The sequence below is a fragment of the Canis lupus genome, chromosome 21, assembly GCF_048164855.1.
Source record: "Canis lupus baileyi chromosome 21, mCanLup2.hap1, whole genome shotgun sequence".
NCBI classification, from domain to species: domain Eukaryota; kingdom Metazoa; phylum Chordata; class Mammalia; order Carnivora; family Canidae; genus Canis; species Canis lupus.
In genome coordinates this window covers 1-20,028 of record NC_132858.1, presented here as the reverse complement: position 1 = coordinate 20,028, position 20,028 = coordinate 1, and the positions used below count along the sequence as shown (strand labels likewise).

Below are 20,028 nucleotides of genomic sequence, written 5' to 3'. Positions count from 1 at the left end.
AGGATTTCGCCATTTGTGTCTCTTTCCACCACATCCTAAGCAACCTTTCGTTAATATTTGTGATGTCTAGCCCACCATCCAAGGCTATAATGACATGGTAACCAGCTCTTGCTACATGCCTCTTTTAATAAATCTAACTTTTGGAGTAGGTGCAACAGACAAAAGTAGTTTGGAATTCTGAAAATTCAATAGATCGACTCAAGAAATAGATTAATTTTGAAATTATACAGCTAAATCACAGATATCCAGTTCTATTGCTAAAACAGTAAATGGAGAAAGAAGTGAGAACTAGAACAAAAAATTTAATTCATCTACCTTGGCACTTGCTAACAGCTCTGGTCAAATCTATGGTAATGCAGTAATGACTACACTCTTAGAATCAAGGTCATATTTGGTCTTTCCTTGTCACATTTGGTCTTTCCTTGTCCCCCATTACTGTTCAACTACACGATAAATAGCAATAGTCCCTGCCCACTACCAGCATCAAGAGACAGGGGAAAGAATGATGATACATTAGGTACTTGGATAGCATGGTAAGTGTTGCCCTCTTTAAGGTGCACACATGGAATTGATGTTTCTAGCAAGACAGTAGGGTCTTTTCTATTTCTGTGTTATAAACACAGACTATATGGTGACCACGTGTGCATAGAGTCCTTAGACATTTCTAAAAATTTCCCTTCCTAAAGTTGACTAATGTTTGTGGAGAATCGGACTCTGCAACCTTGGCCTGAAAAGTATCATGTCAAACTATCTGGAGAATTGGCCTACACTAGAAATGAATATATCCTCAGGACCATCATGAGTTTGCCATTAGACTGTCTACTTTTGTATAGTTAAAGAAAGGAAGAATGAAGCATTTATGAGAGTAGCTTTTGTAGTAGTTTGCAAAAAAGCACACAAAAGAGTAAGTGCCATATGATAGAAGGGAGCTTTGTCTTCATTTCCACTGAAGCCTAGGCTCTGCTTTGATGCTTTTGTTTTTGTTGGAGAAAATCCACACACCTGCTTTTGCTTGTGCAAGTCAATGGAGAGTCAGAGCTGAGCTCCGTGTGGGTCAATTTGGGTATCTATGAAGGAAGTAGGGACTGAACTGAAGTTTTCAACTAAGTGTTTTCTCTGTAATATTTCCAATATATATTTTCTATTGTGTGTGTGTGTGCGTGTCTATTTTTTTTTTATCCACATAAGGATTATCTTCGAAGAATCCAAGGAAGTATTCTTTCATCCGACCTCTATGATATATGGCTTGGTGTTATTGATGAAGTGACTGAGGAGGAGAAAATAAATGCGGCCCAGAGGTAATGATGCAATAATTACTCTACTCTGGTCATGTCTCAGAAATACAGCCAATATACTATTAGGAAAATTTTGTCTTACTTTTTGCCACTTTGGCCACTAAAATAGCATTCAATGCCCAAGAGTTTCAATTCTTCTCACCCATGGAGACCAGTTTCAGAATAGGCATATCTTATGGCTATTATTGTACTTCTCCTGACCTTATTAATGGGGAATCCTTAGTCACTGTACACCTTCTGAATATATGAACCTGGTAGAGAAAATTCAGTGGCCTAAGACAGATGGTAGAGCATCAACAGCCAGTGGTATAACCTTAAGTTTGTCAAACATTTAACCAGAGTGGGTTAGCTCAGAAATTGAATTCGGTGAAACATTTTTGTATACGTTCATGCCTGGAACTTTGTTACAATGGGTTGTGTACTGGATCTAGAAAGATGTTCTCTGTTCTCCGTCTCTATACTTCCAGCTTCCTAAATACAATGACTTGCCTTATTCAAATGCATCTTTCTGACTTTAGGCTTCTAGCCCAGTGACCAAAAGCGAATGTTGTTCTCTTGCAATACTTTTTTGGAGTGTTATACAACATTGAGCAACAATCCTCATCCAATCAGATGACAACTTATAATTTATCAGTGTGTATAGCCCCAAGCATTCTTTGTCCACCTAATTCCTGCAGCTTGGAATTGGAAGACAACTTCATAAAAAAGGTAGAGAGAGCTCTCATTTGTGCCCCCTGGGGTTAGAATCCATGATTTGAATATGAAATGTGTAGTAGCAAATAGAATGGATCAGTTCTGAAAGGTGCACATCTTCCTAGGCTTCCTTGGAGTGGCAGAGTTTGTTATTCTACTCTGGTGGAATATGGGAAGGGGTGTTGATAAAGTGGGAAACACAGAGCAGTTGAGTTGCTTCTTTCCCATCCAGGAGATTCAATACTAGACTGACTAAACAAAAGAGAGAGAAGAGTGGTGTAATATGATAGAAAAGAACCTGGGCTCCAGAGTTTAACAAGCCAAGGTTCAACTCTCAGCCTGATCCTTGAGGGGGGAGCTTGTAACCTTGGGCAAAGCCATGGCTTCCTCATGACATAATGGTAACAACACCCAGCACTTCTGGTCATTACTGGCAAATCCTAGGTGGCTCGGGCACTATGAGCACCCATGGCTCCGAACACATTGGCCTTGCTCTGCAAGTTGTGGCTCATTTAGAAAAATACTTGGCGAGGAGGGGCAAGATGGTGGAAGAGTAGGGTCCCCAAATCACCTATACCCACCAAATTACCTAGATAACCTTCAAATCATCCGGAAAACCTACAAATTCGGCCTGAGATTTAAAGAGAGAATAGATGGAATGCTACAGTGAGAAGAGTTCACGCTTATATCAAGGTAGGAAGACGGGGAAAAAAGAAATAAAGAAACAAAAGGCATCCAAGGGGGAGGGGCCCCACGAGGAGCCAGGCTAAAGCCACATGCCCCCAGGACAGGAAAGCTTGGTCCCAGAGAAGCAGGAGCTTCACCAATCTTCCCCAGCGGAAAGGCGCTCCCAGGGAGTTAGAGCAGGACCCCAGGAGGGGCAGGGATGCCCTCAGGCTCCCTGGGACACTAACAGACACCTGCACCCTGGGGAGAGTGCCCGGAGCTCCCTAAAGGGTTGCAGCGCGCACACGGCCAGACCCGGCAGCAGCTTGGAGGGGCTCCGGCAGAGACTCGCATGGAGGGGGCTGTGCGCTGGGAGCGCTAATCCAACAGCACAGGCCCGGGATCACAGGGCGCCAGGGACACAGCCCAGGATCTGGCCTCCCCCCGGGACAGGCAGAGGCCAGGAGGGCACAGGACAGCAAGGACGCTCCTGCCCTGAGCTGAGCAGATCAGCGGCCCCGCCCCCAGAGCCTCCAGGCCCCTGCAGACTGAGAGCTCCATAGTTACTGCAGGAGCTGAATCCAGGGCTCCAGAGCTGGCTGCCACCACTGTGGTTGTTCCTCCTGGGGCCTCACGGGGTAAACAACCCCCACTGAGCCCTGCACCAGGCAGGGGGCAGAGCAGCTCCCCCAAGTGCCAACACCTGAAAATCAGCACAACAGGCCCCTCCCCCAGAAGACCAGCTAGACAGACAAGTTCCAGGGGAAGTCAAGGGACTTAAAGTATACAGAATCAGAAGATACTCCCCGGTGTTTTGTTTTGTTTTGTTTTGTTTGTTTCTTTTTGTTGTTTTTTTCTGCTTTTTGATTTGTTTGATTCCCCCACCCCCTTTTTTTCTTTCTTTTTCTTTCTCTTTTTCTTCTCTCTTTTTTTCTTTTTTTCTTCCTTTTTTCTTTTTCTCTTTTCTTTCCTTCTTTCTGTCCTCTCTTTTTCTCCTTTTCCCAATACAACTTGTTTTTGGCCACTCTGCACTGAGCAAAATGACTAGAAGGAAAAACTCACCTCAAAAGAAAGAAACAGTCCTCTCTCCCACAGAGTTACAAAATCTGGACTACAATTCAATATCAGAAAGTCAATTCAGAAGCACTATTATAAAGCTACTGGTGGCTCTAGAAAAAAGCATAAAGGACTCAAACTTAAAACTCACAATTCGACTTCTTTCTAGCAAAGTTTTATGTGAGTTGGTGTACCTATCAATTAAAAGCTGTAGGGTATGGATCCCAGGCTGCCCCTAAGGTGCATGTCCAGAGCCCTTCCAACTCCTCCAAGTGCAGCCTGGAAACCACCAAGCTGGTCTGAGGCCACATCCACAGCTGTGGGAACCAAGTGCCAGAGGCAGTCACGATTTACTGGATCAGAAACCCAGTTCTCTCCTGAAGCATCTGAGTCAGGGAATTGGTTTTTCTCAGGGCAGGGTGAAAAAACCTTACACGATCAGGATTTCTCTGATCCCAAGAAAAATGCTTAGCATTTTTTTGTTGGTTTCTTTTTTCTCATGTTGCTTGGCTGTTTCTCTTGTCACATTGCCCTACTTCTTTTAGGAATTAGTTTTGCAAAGAAATCACTCACATAATGAAAATAATCTAGAAACTCAGGTTAACAAAATTTTCTAGCCAGTGTGGATATGTGTGATTCACAGTTGCTTTAAGGAGACAGAAGTTTGTTTGCACAAATTAATAACAACTTTTAATAAATGGACTTTACTGTTCACTGCTAAAAATCTTCCTGTCAGAGGGGCAAGATGGCCGAAGAGTAGGGTCCCCAAGTCACCTGTCCCCACCAAATTACCTAGCTAACTTTCAAATCATCCAGAAAACCTATGAATTTGGCCTGAGATTTAAAGAGAGAACAGCTAGAATTCGCATTTCTATCAAGGCGGTTCCCATCTGGGCCTCACTTGGACCTGGTGACTGTGGTTCCCAACTGGGCCTCAGCCAGACCTGGTGACTCTAGTCCCCAACTGAGCCTCACCTGGGCCTAGTGACTCTGGTCCCCATCTGGGCCTCATGTGGACCTGGCACTGTAGTCCCCACCTTGGCTTCACCTGGACCTGGTGACTGTGGTCTCCACCTTCACCTCACCTCGACCTGGTGACTCTGGTCCCCACCTGGGCCTCACCTGGACATGGTAGCTGTGGACTTCATCTGGACCTGGTGACTGTGGTCCCCACCTGGGCCTCACCATACCTGGTGACTGGGCTCCTCAGCTACCAATGACTAGGATCCAGGATGTACCCTTAGTTGCTCCTGATACCGGGACCATCCCCAGGGTCTCACTTGTTCCTGGTGACTATGGTCCTTGTCTGGGCTGACCTGGCTCATCCTTGGCTCTGATCCTCTCCTGGGCCTCCCCTGCTCTTGCAGGTATGGTCCCCCCCTGTCGTGGGTGTGTAGTGTCTATGGTCCCTTCTGGGCCTCACCTGATGGTACTGGGCCATGACATTGGCCCTTTGCAAGACCAGCAGGGTCTCCGGGTCCTCTTGCATGGTGCTGCAATCCAAACACATCCAAGAATGACGGCGCATGAGAACCTTCTGAGGACACATGCATCAGGGTGCTCCCCAAGGGCAGGTCCCCCTCCATCTGACCGGAGCCGGAGACAACCCCATAGCCCTGAGGGGCACAGGCTGGGCTGGAACATCACACACAGGCCCTCACTGCCTGTCTGTCGCTCGCCCACCTACAGTCCACCTTCCCAGCCACTGTCCCAGGACATGCCATCATGCTGGGATCACAGAGCGCTCCCACCCCATATCAGGAGCACACGGGTGGGGGACCCAGGAGGCTCCAGGGAACTGCCAATCTGATGCTCGGGGTGATGTCTCCCAGCCCGGGGGAGATCGAAGGTTTCTCTTAGATTCCACAAGCACAACGACCAAGGGGAGAAAGCAACGGACTGGACTTCATCAAAATTAAAACCTGATGCCAGCAAGAGTGCGACCAAACTCCCCACCCTGAGGGCAACGATGCGTGAATAGCCTGAGGAGGGTCTGGGGGGAACACGAGGGACTCCGCGTTCCAGTGCGTGAAGAGCAAGCCTGCTCACGGGCCAGGGGGACCCAGCAGGCCCTGACCGTCCTTCTCTGACCACAGGGTGGGGCGGGGGGGTGTCATCCCTGTCGGGGTCCATGCATCTAGGATGGGCTAGAAAGGTCATGTATTGGGTCTCCCTGCACAGCACAGGGCTTACAGGGGAGCGGGGGTCCTGGGGGAGCTGCCGAACTTAAACTGCAGCCTCCTTCCCTGGACAGGGCCTTAAGGGGCCGCCCTCACCCTGTGGGGCTGTGGAAGGGCTGCAGGAGCTGCTCACGGTCATCGCATTGGGGTCGGGGTGTTTTGGACCCCAGCCCGGGAGGCCAGCACCCCCACCCGGACCCACAGGCCCCAGAGTGGCCCACGGGGAGCAGGCATCAGCGGCCACTCACCTGTGACCCTTCGCTGTATGAGTGCCTCCTCTTTATGCACCGGGGTACTGGGGAGAGTGGGAGAGTTGGGGAACTGGGGAGAGTGGGAGTACTGGGGTATTGGGGAGAGTGGGAGAGTTGGGGACCTTGGGAGAGTGGGAGTTCTGGGCTACTGGGGAGAGCGGGAGAGTCAGGTCGCTGTGAGCCAGATCCGGAGCACGAGTGCTTTCGAAGGTCTGCGGATGCACAGTGAGCGCCAGGCAGCAGTGGAACCCGAGGGCGGCACAGTTCCGCCCACAATGGGGTCCCGCATCATGACTGTGGGCAGGCGGGGTCCAATCAGCACTTAGCCCTTCACCCTGAAGGCTGAGGGTCCCGGGGGAGGGTCCTGTCCCCGCGCCGGGTGGAAAGGGGATGCAGGCACCCTCCCACATCCTCAGTTCCCATCCTCAGGCCCTGCAGGCCTTCCGCCGTTCTAGGCAGACTGAGGGTCACAACGTCCCCCCGACCCCCAGAGTTCACAGCATGGGGTTGCACTTAAGAACATTTGAGGGGCTCCTGGGTGGTTCAGTCGGTTCCACGTCAACTCTTTAGTTTGGCTCAGGTCAGGATCTCGAGGTTGTGGCGTGGAGCCTCGCGTGGGGTTTGGGCTCCCATGGGTGAGGAGTCCACTCCAGGTTCCCCCTCTCCCTCCGCCCCTCCCCACTGCACCCTCTCTCAAGTAAATCTTCTAAAAATTAACATGAAGACATGTGAGCATCTTTATCCCTTCTGCAGAGGTGCCTTCGTGTGTGTAACGACCGTGTAAATGCCTTTCACGGACCCACCGGGAGTCCTACCAGAAACCCCTTTTCCTTGATATTTATTGAAATACGGTCGACACACAATGTGACAGTAGTTTTAGGGCTACAACTAGTGACTCGACAATTCTGTGCCTTACTCAGCTCCCCCCACGAGAAGTGGCGTCACCGTCTGTCCCCGTACAAAGTTGTCACAACAGTACTGACTCTATTCCCTAGGCTGTACTTTCTAAATTTCTGTGACTTATTTATTTGAGAACCAGACGCTTATAGCTGTTACTATTGTTCATATGTTGCCCATGTCCTACCCACGGCCCCTCTGTCCATCAGTTAGCAGGATCCATCACATTAACCAGAGAAAGGACATGGGGCAGCCCGGGTGGTTCAGCAGTTTAGCACCTGCCTTCGGCCCAGGGCGTGATCCTGGAGTCCCGGGATCGAGTCCCACGTCGGGTTCCCTACATGGAGCCGCCTTCTCCCTCTGCCTGTGTCTCTGCCTCTCTCTCTCTCTGCCTCTCTCTCTCTCTCTGCCTCTCTCTCTCTCTCTGTCTCTCAAGGATATATAAATAAAATCTTTTTTAAAAAGAAAAACAAGAGAAAGGACAAAAAGCATACGATCCTCTCAAGAGTTGCAGAAAAAGCATTTGACAAAATACAACATCAAAAGCACAGTGGGTTTTGAGGAAATGTCTATCAACAGAATAAAGGTCGCTAGGAAGGCCCGCAGCTGACGTCATCCTCAAGGGTGAAAACCTGAAATCGTCTCCCCTGAGCAGGAACAAGCCAAGGAGGTCCTCTCTCAGCGCTGGAAGTCCTAATGTAGTCAACAGACAGGAAACAGCAAAGGTTCCACACCTGGAAGGGGGATGTCACACTGTCCCTATTTGCTGAAGACGCGGTACTAGAAACAGGAAACCCGAGAGCCTCCACCAAATCCTGTTAGAACTAAGGAGTGAGTTCAGTAAAGTCACGGGACACAAACTGACCCTACAGAGCTCAGTAGCCTTGCTGTGTCCTGACAATGAGCACTCAGGAAGGAAATGAAGGACGTGACTCCCTTCTCTGGAGCATCACAGAGAATAAATAATGAGACTGAACCAAAGGAGCACAAGACTTGTGCACTGAGCCACACCAGGCTCTGGGAGGCCATCCTGGGCTCGTGGGGTGGGAGCCTCATCTTGTAAAAATGTCCGCAGTTCCTGAAGCCACCCTCAGTTTCAATGTCATTCCTATCAAAATCATGGTGGCAGATCTTAGAAATAGGAAAAAAAAAAACCCATAACTTCCATCCGCCCCCACAAATGACCCCGGACAGCAAATCAGTATTGGAGAAGCAAGGCAGAGCGGGATGCAGCACTTTCCTATTTCAAATGCTGTCACAGAGACACAGGATAAAGCAGTGTGGTTCTCGGCCCCTGGCTGGCTCCGTGGGTTAAGCATCCTGACCTCACCTCCGGTCCTGATCTCGGGGTCGTGAGTTCTAGCCCTGGGCTGGGCCATGGACGAGGCATGGCGCCTACTTAAACAAACCAGACCCACGGGGGGTGGTCCCGGCATAAGCTGAAGGAGCAGAACAGAGAGTCCAGAAGGAAACATGCTCTGATACAACTGATTTTTTTAACTTAATTTAATTTAAACCCAATTAATTAACGTATAGTGTATTATACTTTCAGAGGAAGAATTCAGGGATTCACCAGTTGGAGATAACAGCAGTGCTCGTGACATCACCTGCTCTCCTTCATGCCAGTCCCCTGTTATCCCCTCCCCCCTCTCCTCCCCTCCAGCGACCCTCAGTTTGTTTCCTATGATTAAGAGTCTGTATTTCCTGCATCTGTTTTCATCTTATTTGTTTTTCCTTCCCTTCACAGATGTCCATCTGCTTTGCTTCTTTAATTCCACCTATGAATGACACCACACGGTCATTCTCTTTCCCAACTGACTTATTTCACTTAACATGATCCCTCTAGTTCTATCCACGTCATTGCAAATGGCAAGATTTCCTTCCCTTTGATAGCTGAGTACCATTCCTCTCTCTATGACCATCATCTATCTCCCATCCTCTTTATCCATCATCTGCCACAGGGCACCGAGGCTCCTCCCACAGTGTGGCTACCGTGGACCCGGCTGCTGTGGACATTGGGGTGCAGGTGTCCCGAGTTTCACTGCATCTGTATCTTCGGAGTGAGCTCCAGGCCGTGCACCTGCCGGTCGCAGGGCGGCTCTATTTGTAACTTTCTGAGGAGCCTCCACACTGTTTCCAGGGCGGCTGCACCAGCCCACGGTCCCACCCACAGTGGAAGAGGGTTGAGTGAGTTTTGCAGGACGTGGTAAAAGTCTGGTCCACATTTCATTTCGCGTTCTGTGGGCTCCAATTCATTGTCCTTAAGTATTTCTGGGGAAGCCGGGTGTTGGGCTCCGTTTCAGTGAGACGTTTCCGAAGCTCACAGGCCACAGCTGGAGCCTGGAAGGAGGCAGGTGCGGCCCGGTGCGCGGGGCCGCAGCCTCCTGCATGGCCTCCTGCAGCGCCTGAGCGTCCGGCAGGGGGCACCCGAGCCCAGGCCCCGCCCAGGGGGCGCGCATGCGCAGTAGGTCTCGTCTGCCTGCACTAACAGGAGCCCGCCTGTGCTGGGGAGGCCTGCGGAAGATGTGGGGCCGCGTCCACGCTGATGAGCCGCAACCTCCTCAGGACCTGCAGGGAGGCTTCAGGAAGATGTGGCGCCGCGTCCACTCTGGCAGGAGCTCCCGGGCCCCTCAGGACATAAGTTGAGGCTTCTGGAAGATGGGGGCCGCATCCACGGTGACAGGATCCCCGGCCACCTCAGAACCCGCGGGGACGCTTCGGGAGGACATGGGGCCACGTCCACACAACAGGACGCTGACCTACTCAGGACCCCCGATGTAGACTTCGGGAAATATGGGGATGCGTCCATGCGGACGGAAGACCCCAGCCTTGTCAGGACCTGTGGTGAGGCCTAAGAAAGATGTGGGTGCCGCATCCACACTGACAGGAGTCTCTGGCCTCCTCAGGACCCACTGTGAAGGTTTGGGAAGATTTGGGGCCGCGTCCATGCTGACAGGAGCCCCCAGCCTCCTCAGGTCTTATGGTGAGGCTTGAGGAAAATGTGGGGCCACGTCAACCCTGACAGGACCCCCGTCCTCCTCAGGACCTGCACTTTGGCTTCGGGACATATGGGGCTGCGTCTATGCTGACAGGAGCCCACAGCCTCCTCAGGACCCATGGTGAGTTTTCGGGGGGACGTGGGGCCATGTCCAGGCTGACAGGAGCCCCCGGCCTCCTGAGGACCTGCTGTGAGGCTTCCAGAGGATGTGAGGCATAGTCCACAGTGACAGGAGCCCCATCGTCCTCAGGACCTGCTGACTATGATTCAGGAACACGTGGGGCCATGTCTACACTCACAGGAGCCCGGCTTCCTCAGGACCCTGTGGAGGACTCTGGAGGCGCCGTTGGGGGCCACGTCCACATCAGAAGGGACTACTCAGAACCACAGGGTAAGTGAATGGGTAGAATGAATGGTAGGGTCAGGGGAGGGGAGGCAGTTGATGGTTAGGGTTAGGTTAGATGTTAGGGGTTAGTGATTATGCTTATGGTTACAGATTAGAGGTTAGGATGAGGGGTAAGGGTAAGGGTCAGTGGTTAGGTGTTAGGATGGGGGTTAGGGATTAGGGAAAGGGGTTAGGGTTAGGGACAGGATTTAGAGTTAGGGTTAGGGTTTAGGCTTTAGGGATTAGGGCTGGAGGTTAGGAGTTGGGGTTAGGGTTATGGTTAGAGTTAGGGTTGGGCTTAGGTTTGCAGTTAGGGTTAGGGGTTAGGGTGTGAGTTAGGGTTAGGGGTTAGGGTTACAGGTTAGGGTTAAAGTTAGGGCTAAGTTTAGGGTTAGGGCAAGGGTTAAGTTTAGGATAGGGGTTAGGGCTAGGGTTAGGGTTAGTGTTTGCTTAGGGGTTAGGGTTAGGGTCAGGTCAGGGTCAGGGTACGGTTTTGGAAAAGGGTAAGAGATAGGGTTAGGGAGTGGGTTAGGCGTTAGTTTTAGGGTACGATTAGGGTACACTTTGGGGTATGAGATAGGGTTAGTATTAGAGGGTTAGGGTTAGGGTACAGGTTAAGGTTAGGAATAGGATTTGAGTACATTAAGTTAAGGTTAGGGATAGAGGTTAGGGTTAGATTTAAGGTAGGGGTCAGGGTTAAGGGTTTAGAATAGGTTTAGGAGTTAGGGTGAGGGTTGGCAGGAAGGTTCAGTGAATGTGTTTCGGTCTTGGGGTTTGTGTTTGGTTTTCGATTAGTGATAGGTCTTGTTTAAGGGTTAGGTTAACACTGAGCTTAAGTGTAGGGTTAGGGTTATGTCTGTGTATGGTTAGAGTTTGGGTCTTGGCATGTGCCTGCACTCTAGACTCTAGACTGCACTCTGGACTCTAGCATCTTTGGCAGTTTAGTTTTATGCACTCTATTTAGGTTTTGGATTCAAAGATAGCCTGACTCCACCAAGTCAGTGGCCTCCCCAGAGAATCAAAATCCAGGCTTCTGCTGGGGTGAGAATTGGCATGGCAGGCTTCCCCTGAGCTGAGCTAAGGAGGGGATTTGTGGCTTTAAATACTCTTTATTTGGATTTTCAGTTGCCTTTCTGATTTTATCTCTTGTGCGCACATGTTTCATCAATACTACCAATTATTATTTTAAAGTTTTACTTGAATTCCTGTTTGTAAACACAGTATGATATAGTTTCAGGTTTACCACATAGTGATTCAACCCTTGGATACAACGCCTGGTACTGGTCACAGGTGCCCTCCACTATCCCCATCCCCTGATTCCCCATCCCCCCTACCTTCCTCTGGTATTTATTAGTTTATTCTCTGTGGTTAAGAGTGTGTTTCTTGGTTTGCTTCTCTCATCCCCCCCCCCTCCGCCCCTTTGCCAGTTTGTTTGGTTTCTTAAAATTCACATGTGAATGCAATTGTATGGTATTTGGTATCTGTCTTTCTCTGACTGACTGTTCATTTAGCGTAAGTCCTTTCCACTTCTCCCACGTCATTGTAAATGGCTTCATTTCATCCCTTCTGATGACCGAATGATGTCGCAGTGTGTATATTTACCACATCGTCTCTGCCCATTCATCTGTTGATGGACATCTGGGCTGTATCCACAGTTTGGCTGTTGTTGATAATGCTGCTACCAACACTGGGCTGCGTGTCCCTCTTCGAATCTACTAAACTACTTTTGTATCCTCGGGGTAAATACCTAGCTGTGCAATTTTGGAATAGTCGGGTAGCTCTATTTTTAACTTCTTTTTTTTATTTTTTTTTCTATGAGAGAGAGAGAGAGAGAGGCAGAGACACAGGCAGAGACACAGGCAGAGGGAGAAGCAGGCTCCATGCACCGGGAGCCCGACGTGGGATTCGATTCTGGGTCTCCAGGATCGCGCCCTGGGCCAAAGGCAGGCGCCAAACCACTACGCCACCCAGGGATCCCCTATTTTTAACTTCTGGAGGACCCTCCACACTGTTTTCCACAGTGGCTGCACCTGTTTGTATGCCCACCAGGAGTGTAAGGGGGCTCCCCCTTCTCCATAGCCTCACCAACACCTGTTGTTTCTTGTGTTATTAATTTTAGCGATTCTGACGGCTGTCAGGTGACATCTCATTGTGGTTTTGGTTTGCATTTCCCTGATGATGGGTGACGCTGAGTGTCTTTCCGTGTGTCTGGCGGCCATCTGGATGTCTTGTCAGAGACAAAGTCCATTCATGTCTTCTGCCCATCTGCAGTTGGATAATTTGTGTTTAGGATGCTGAGATTTACATTTGCTTTATGTATTTTGGATACTAACTCTTTATTGGATGTGTTGTTTACAAATATCTCCTCTCATTTTGTATGTTGCCTTTTAGCTTTGGTTGTTTCCTTCACTTTGTGGAAGCTTTTCAATTTGATGAAGTCCCAATAGTATTTTTGCTTTTGTTTCCCTCACCTCAGAGGCATATCTAGAAAGAAGATCCAATGGCCAATGTCAAAGACGTTGCTGCCTATCTTTTCTTCTTTGTATGGTTTCAGGTCTCACATTTAGGTCTTTAATCCATTTTGAATTTATTTTTTATATATATGGTGTAAGAAAGTGGTCCAGTTTCATTCTTCTGCATGTGGCTGCCTGGTTTTCCCAACACCATTTGTTCTTATCCTGGGGTCAGGGTTAGGGTTTGTTGAAGAGACTGTCTTTGTGCCATTGGATATTCCTTCCTGCCTTGTTGTCGATTAATGGATCATATAGTTACAGGTTTGTATCTTGTTTCGGCTTTCCATTCTGTTCTATTGATCTAAGCGTCTCCTGTTGGGAGATTTTTGATTGCTGATTCAATTTCTTTGCTGGTTATCTGTCTGTTCAAGTTTCTTATTTTTTCCTTTTTTATTTTTGCTATGTTATATATTTCTAGGAATTGATCTATTTCTTCCAGGTTCTAGGTTGCTGGCATATAATTTTTCATAATGTTCTCTTATAAATGTTTGTATTTCTCTAGTGTTGGTTGTTATTTCTCTTTTCTTCTGATTTTATTTGGGTCCTTTCTCATCTTTTTATCTTTTTTCTTTTTTAAATATTTTATTTATGTATTCATGAGAGACACAGAGAGGCAGAGGTATAGGCAGAGGGAAAATGAGGCTCCATGCGGGGAGCCTGATGTGGGACTTGATCCCCCAGGACCCCGGGATCATGACCTGAGCCAAAGCAGATGCTCAACCACTGAGGCACCCAGGTGCCTTGCTGATTCAATTCCTTTGCTAGTTATGGGTCTGTTCACATTTTCTATTTCTTCCTATTTCAGTTTTTCTCATTTGCACATTTCTAGGGATTTGTCCATTTCTTCCAGGTCTCCCAGTTTGTTAGCGTATAATCTTTCATAGTATTCCCTTATAATTGTCTTATTTTTCTGGTGTTGATTGTGATCTCTCTTCTCTCATTTGTGATTTTATTTAATTAGGTCTTTTCTCTTTTCTCGTTGATAAGGCTGGCTAGGGCTTGATCCATTTTATTAATTATTTTGAAGAACCAGCTCTTAGTTTCGTTATTCCATTCTACTGTTTTGTTGTTTCTGTATTGTTTATTTCTGCTCTCATCTTTATTTTTTCTCTTCTTCTGTAGGCTTTAGGCTTTGTTTGCTATTCCTTTTCTAGCTCCTTTAGGTGTAGGGTTAGGTTGTGTATTGGAGACTTCTTGTTTCTTGAGGTAGGCCTGTATTGCTATGTACTTCCCTCTTAGGACTGCCTTTGCTACATCCTAGAGGTTTGGAGAAACATGTTTTCATTTTCATTTGTTTTAAATTTCCTCTTTAATTTCCTGGTTGCTCCATTCATTCTCTAGTAGGATGTTCATAGTCTCCACGTATTTTTGGTCTGTCCAAATTTTTTCTTACTGTCGACTTTGAGTTTCATAGCATCGTGGTCTGAAAATGTACAGGGTGTGATATCAACCTTTTTGTACCTGTTGTACCTGTTGAGGGCTGATTTGTGGCCCATGATACGATCTGTTCTGGAGAATGTCCCATGTGCACTTGAAAGGAATGTGTATTCTGCTTTAGGATGAAATGTTCTGACTGTATCTGTTGAGTCCGTGTGGTCCAGTGTGTCAAGGCTATTGTTCCCCTGTTGATTTTCTGCATAGACGATCAGTCCATTGCCATAAGTGGGTGTTAAAAGCCCCTGTCATTGTATTATTATCAGTGAGTTCCTGTACGTTTTTTGTTAATTGGTTTCTATATTTAGGTACTCCCATGTTGGCAGCATAAATATTTAGTTGTTTGAACTTGATAGAGAGTCTTTTTAATTATAAAATAATGCCCTTCTTCATCTCTTCTTACAGTATTTGTTCTTTCTTTTTTGAAATTTAAATATTTTATTTATTTATTCATGAGAGATACACAGAGAAGCAGAGGCAGAAACATAGGCAGAGGGAGAGGCAGGCTCCCCAAAGGGAGGCCGATGTGGGACTCGATCCTGGGATCCCAGGATCACACCCTGAGCCGAAGGCAGATGCTCAACCACTGAGCCACCAGGTGTCCCCCATGGTTTGGTTTCAAATCTCGTTTGTCTGATATAAGTATGGGTCCTCCAGCTTTCTTTTGATGTCCATTAATGTGATAGATGATTTTCCATCCCCTGACTTTCAATCTGCTGGTGTCTATAGGTCTAAGGTGAGCATCTTGTAGGCAGCATACAAATGGATCTTGTTTTTTTAATAACGATTTTATTTATGAGAGAGAGAGAGAGAGAGAGAGAGAGAGGCAGAAAATTAGGCAGAGAGAGAAGCAGGCTCCCCACCAGGAGCCCAATATGGGACTCGATCTCAGACTCCAGGATCACACCCTGAGTCAAAGGTAGAGACTCAACCCCTGAGCCACCCAGGCATCCCGGATCATGTTTTTTAAGCCACTCTGATACCCTATATCTTTTGTTTGGAGCATTTAGTCTATCAGCATTCAGAGTGATTATTGAAAGATATGAACTTAGTGCCTTTGTGTTACCGGTAGAGTTGGTGTTTCTGGTGATGTTCTCTGGTCCTTTCTAGTCTTAGTTGCTTTTGGTCTCTTTTTTTCCCCCACTAGAAGAGTCCCTTTTAAAATTCCTTACTGGACTGGTTTAGTGATCATGAACTCCTTTATATTTTGCCTGTCTGGGAAACTCTTTATCTCTCCTTCTATCCTGAATGACACCCTTGCTGAAGAAAGAATTCATACAAATTGGACTCCTATAAAAAGAAATTTAAAAACATAAAAAACTTTTGCTATTATGATTGAGGAAAATGGCATTTTATGTTCAGAAAATTTTAATTTCTTCCTAGGGAGATTAAATAAATTTTGATGATTATTCTTTAAAAAAACAAAAGAAGGAATTCTTGGCTGCATGCTTTTCCCATTCAGCATATTGAATATTTCCTTCCACTTCCTTCTGGCTTGCCAAGTTTGTGGACAGATCTGCTGCACACTGATTCATCCTCCCTTGTTTGTTAAGGACTACCCCCACCCCCAAAGCCCCACCTCCGCTGCTTTCAGGATTCTTTTCTTGTCTGTGTATTTTGTGACTTTGACTCTGATGTGCCTGGATGATGGTCAGCTTCTGTTGAATTTATTGGGAGTTCTCTGTGCTCTCGATTTCAGTGTCTGTGTCCTTCCTCACATTAGAGAAGTTGACATACTTTGTTCAAATAAAACTTCTGCCCCCTTTTCTCTTTCTTCATCTTCAGAGTCTCCTATGATATGAATGTTATTGTTTTAATAAGTGGCTGACTTCCCTAAGTCTGCCTCTGTGGTCCATAACCTTTCTTGTTTTTAAGGCTTCCACTTGGGACTGCATCTCAGTTATAGCATTTTTAACGTTGGCCTGACTAGATTTTAGTTCTTTTATTTCTACAGTAAGGGATTCTCTAGTTTTCTTCTGTGCTCTTTTTCCAGCCCAGCTGCTATCTTTATAATCATTGTTTTAAACTGTAATTAGACATCATATTTGTGTATTGATGAATTTCCTGGCTGTGAGTACTACCTCATGTTATTTTATGCAGGTGAATTTCTCCATCTCATTATTTTTTCCAGAAAAGAAAGAAGGAAGAAAAAGAAAAACCGAGAAAAACAATAACAACTGCCCTCCCCAAAAAACACCAGATTCTGTGTTTATTTTGGCCTGCTTGTTAAAAGATTCTAAATCCCGAAATAAGAAACACAATTAAACTACCATGAAAGTAAACAAACCTAAGAAATATGTAAAGTACATACATAAAAATTAAAAGAAAGCAATTAATAAAAAAGAATCAAAGAAAATAAATGAAAATAAAGCACAAAGTACAAAAGAAGTTAGACCCTACTTTCCAGGCAGAGCTGAAGCTCTGCAGCCTCTGTGGTCCGACAACTTGGTGGCAGCGAGTGATCTGTGCGGGGTCTGCGGATGGGCCGTGGCGCTGATTGTCAGGTGCATATCTGCCTGGGAGATGCACCTCCGGGGTCAGAGGCGGGGTGGTCATCAGCGCCTCTGGCCTCCAGCCGGCGGCGCTGTGCTGCTCCCTGAGACTCAGAGCTGATGGGCAGGATGCATTTGGGGACCCTGGGTCCTCTGGCTCTGGGGCTGAGCATCCCACCCCCCAGTCTGCAGGGGCCTTCACAGAATAGCCTCCAAGCCCCCGGGTCTCCACCGCTTCTCGCAGAATCCTGCGTTCACTCTGCCTGCTTCTTTTGGTTTTGTTTTTTTATCTCAGACGGTCGTGCCCAAGATTGCGAATCCGAGAAACCACCAAGAAGCCGACACCGATGCAAACACACGAGGGTTGATTTACACGCTCGAGCTTGGGTCCAAGTACACCCGACACAGCGGAGCAGGGACTTGGACCCCGAGGTGGGTTTTAGCTTCGTTTTAAGGGCTGGTCTCGGGGACCTCCAGAAGGGCTGGAGAAATTCCTCAAGTTCTGTTTACATTTTGGTATGGGGCCTTCAAGGGCACTGAGCTCTGTTCTCATTCAATAGGGGCTTCCTACCCTTGGCCTGGGCTCAATTTTTATTCTATTGTGGGGCTTTCTAGGACATTAAGCTGTAAACTTTTGTTTTTTTCCTGTAACTGAAGTAATGTAAATTTCAGCTCTTCTTTGCAGGGGCCTGGGATGGCTGGACGTGTGCTAACGCTGAACTTAAAGTGGAATGGCCTTAATTTTCTCCGCCTCCACGCGTCCCGTCCCATCCTATTTATCTCCTTCCCCCTTCCCCGGAGCTCCTAAGAGAGCAATTGCAAATGACCTCAGCATGGCAGCCTGTGTTGGGGGACAGGCCCAGGGATTTGGGATCAGGAGCGCGGCGTCCTGGGCTGTGCAGCGGGATTCGATGCTGCAGACTCTTATTCCCTAAGGCTATCTTGACAACTGACTTTGTACATGGAAAAGTTCTCCTTTGTCTTTAAAAGATGAAGAGGAGTCAAAGCGTTTTTTCTCTGCCCATCTGATTGCTCAGATTCCAATCTGAGACGTATTTCCTGTTAATAAGGATAATTTACTATCCGTAGTACTATGGTTAAAATATTATGACACAAGTAATTCAGAGGGATGAGGGTTTCTCATCTCTTTCTTCACAGCTCAGTCACTCATCAGGAAATGCATCTTTACGGATTTGGAAAGAACCGAGAGACATTATTACCAATGGTCCTCTTATTACGTGAAGGATTCTTCCCTGAGATTCTTCCCCTGTTTCAACTGACACTGAAAAACTGTGAACTCTTTGGAAGACAAATGTCAAGGAAATAAATGTTATGCATTGCTAATTTTAAATGCACTTGCAATATGGTGTCTATTATAATAGAAGTATTTTTATCTGATTTTTGCTATTTATTATCCTTTCCTGCTTTTCAGATTGAGGAGGCATTATACGTGTTCATAAGTGTTTTTCTTTCCTTCTGACATAAAAATCTTACTTTGTTCCCATCGAAGGAACTCTTTAAGAATAAGGCAAAAGTTAAACTATTCTTAAAATGTCTTCACACTTGGAGCCTGATTCATTTAAGTCAATTTTCAAAATAAATCTTATTTATTAGAAAAAAAAAGATTTATAGGGAAATTGAGAAGATAGTACAGAGAATTCTCATGCACTTGCACTCAATTTCTCCAATTATTGATATCTTAGTACGGTACAAATATTAGCTAATGAATCAATATTAAAATATTTGCATTAACCAAAGACCATACTTTATTCAGATTTCCTTAGTTTTTGCTAAGTTACCATCCCTCATATCACATTCCATTTGTCCTCATGTTTTCTTAGGCTCCTCTGGATTGTGACAGTCTTTCAGCCTTTTCTTGTTGTTGTTGAACTGGAACACTTTGAGAAGTAGAGTATTTTGTAAAATTTCCCTCAGTTGGGACATGTCTGTTGTTTATCTCATGACTGAACTGTTTTTGTGGATTATATACAGAGATATACTGCCATTTTTATTATATCGTATAAAGGATAAATACTATCAACATGATTTATCAGTCTTGGTATCGATCTGATCATCTTGCTGAGGTAATGTTTGTCAGCTTTCTCCATAGTAAAGTGATTCTTCTTCTTCTTCTTCTTCTTCTTCTTCTTATTATTATTATTATTATTATTATTTTAACTTTTTCATAATATATTTTTTAGAAGGAAGTTACTATGTGTATTCCACACATAAGAGTGGGAAGCTACGCTCATCAACTTGAGGGTGGAATGTCTGTACAAATTGTTTGAAATTCTTCTACATGGGAGATTTCTCTTCCTTCTGGGTTTGTTTGTTTGGTTGTTTGTTTCTTTTTCAAAGATGTTATTTATTTATTTGAGAGAGAGAGGAGAGAAAAAGCATGAGCGAGAGGGCCAGAGGGAGAGGGAGAAGCAGGTTCCCTGCTGAACAGGGAGCCTGCCTTGGGACCTGGATCATGATCTGAGCCTAAGGCAGAAGCTTAACTGACTGAGCCACCTAGGTGCCACCCTTTCTTTCTTTCTTTCTTTCTTTCTTTCTTTCTTTCTTTCTTTCTTTCTTTCTTTCTTTCTTCTTTCTTTCTTTCTTTCTTTCTTTCTTTCTTTCTTTCTTTCTTTTTCTTTCTTTCTTTCTTTCTTTCTTCTTTCTTTCTTTCTTTTTTCTTTCTTTCTTTCTTCTTTCTTTCTTTCTTTCTTTCTTTCTTTCTTTCTTTCTTTCTTTCTTCTTCTTTTTTAATAATAAATTTATTTTTTATTGGTGTTCAATTTGCCAACATACAGAATAACACCCAGTGCTCATCACGTCAAGTGCCCCCCTCAGTGCCCATCACCCATTCACCCCCACCCCCCACCCTCCTCCCCTTCCATCACCCCTAGTTCATTTCCCAGAGTTAGGAGTCTTTATGTTCTGTCTCCCTTTCTGATATTTCCCACACATTTCTTCTCCCTTCCCTTATATTCCCTTTCACTATTATTTATATTCCCCAAATGAATGAGAACATACAATGTTTGTCCTTCACCGATTGAATTACTTCACTCAGCATAATACCTGCCAGTTCCATCCACGTTGAAGCGATGGTGGGTATTTGTCGTTTCTAATGGCTGAGCAAGGCCCACCTTTTCTCTTCATCTTCTGGAGTCTCCTATGATTATG

General features: G+C 46.2%; 1 protein-coding gene across 4 annotated transcripts in view; it reads left to right on the top strand.

The window, feature by feature from the left end:
• The window catches only part of LOC140612206 (rho GTPase-activating protein 20-like), a 51,089-nt gene extending 32,878 nt beyond the window's left edge, over nucleotides 1-18,211 (top strand). For all 4 annotated transcript variants that reach the window (XM_072789274.1, XM_072789277.1, XM_072789273.1 and 1 more), the window contains exons 7-9: nucleotides 1,189-1,298; nucleotides 17,156-17,292; nucleotides 18,019-18,211. In XM_072789274.1, coding sequence (XP_072645375.1) covers nucleotides 1,189-1,298; nucleotides 17,156-17,228 — 183 coding nt within the window. In that variant the 3' untranslated portion in view covers nucleotides 17,229-17,292; nucleotides 18,019-18,211. The remainder of the gene's footprint in view (nucleotides 1-1,188; nucleotides 1,299-17,155; nucleotides 17,293-18,018) is intronic.
• Nucleotides 18,212-20,028: the final 1,817 nt, after the last annotated feature.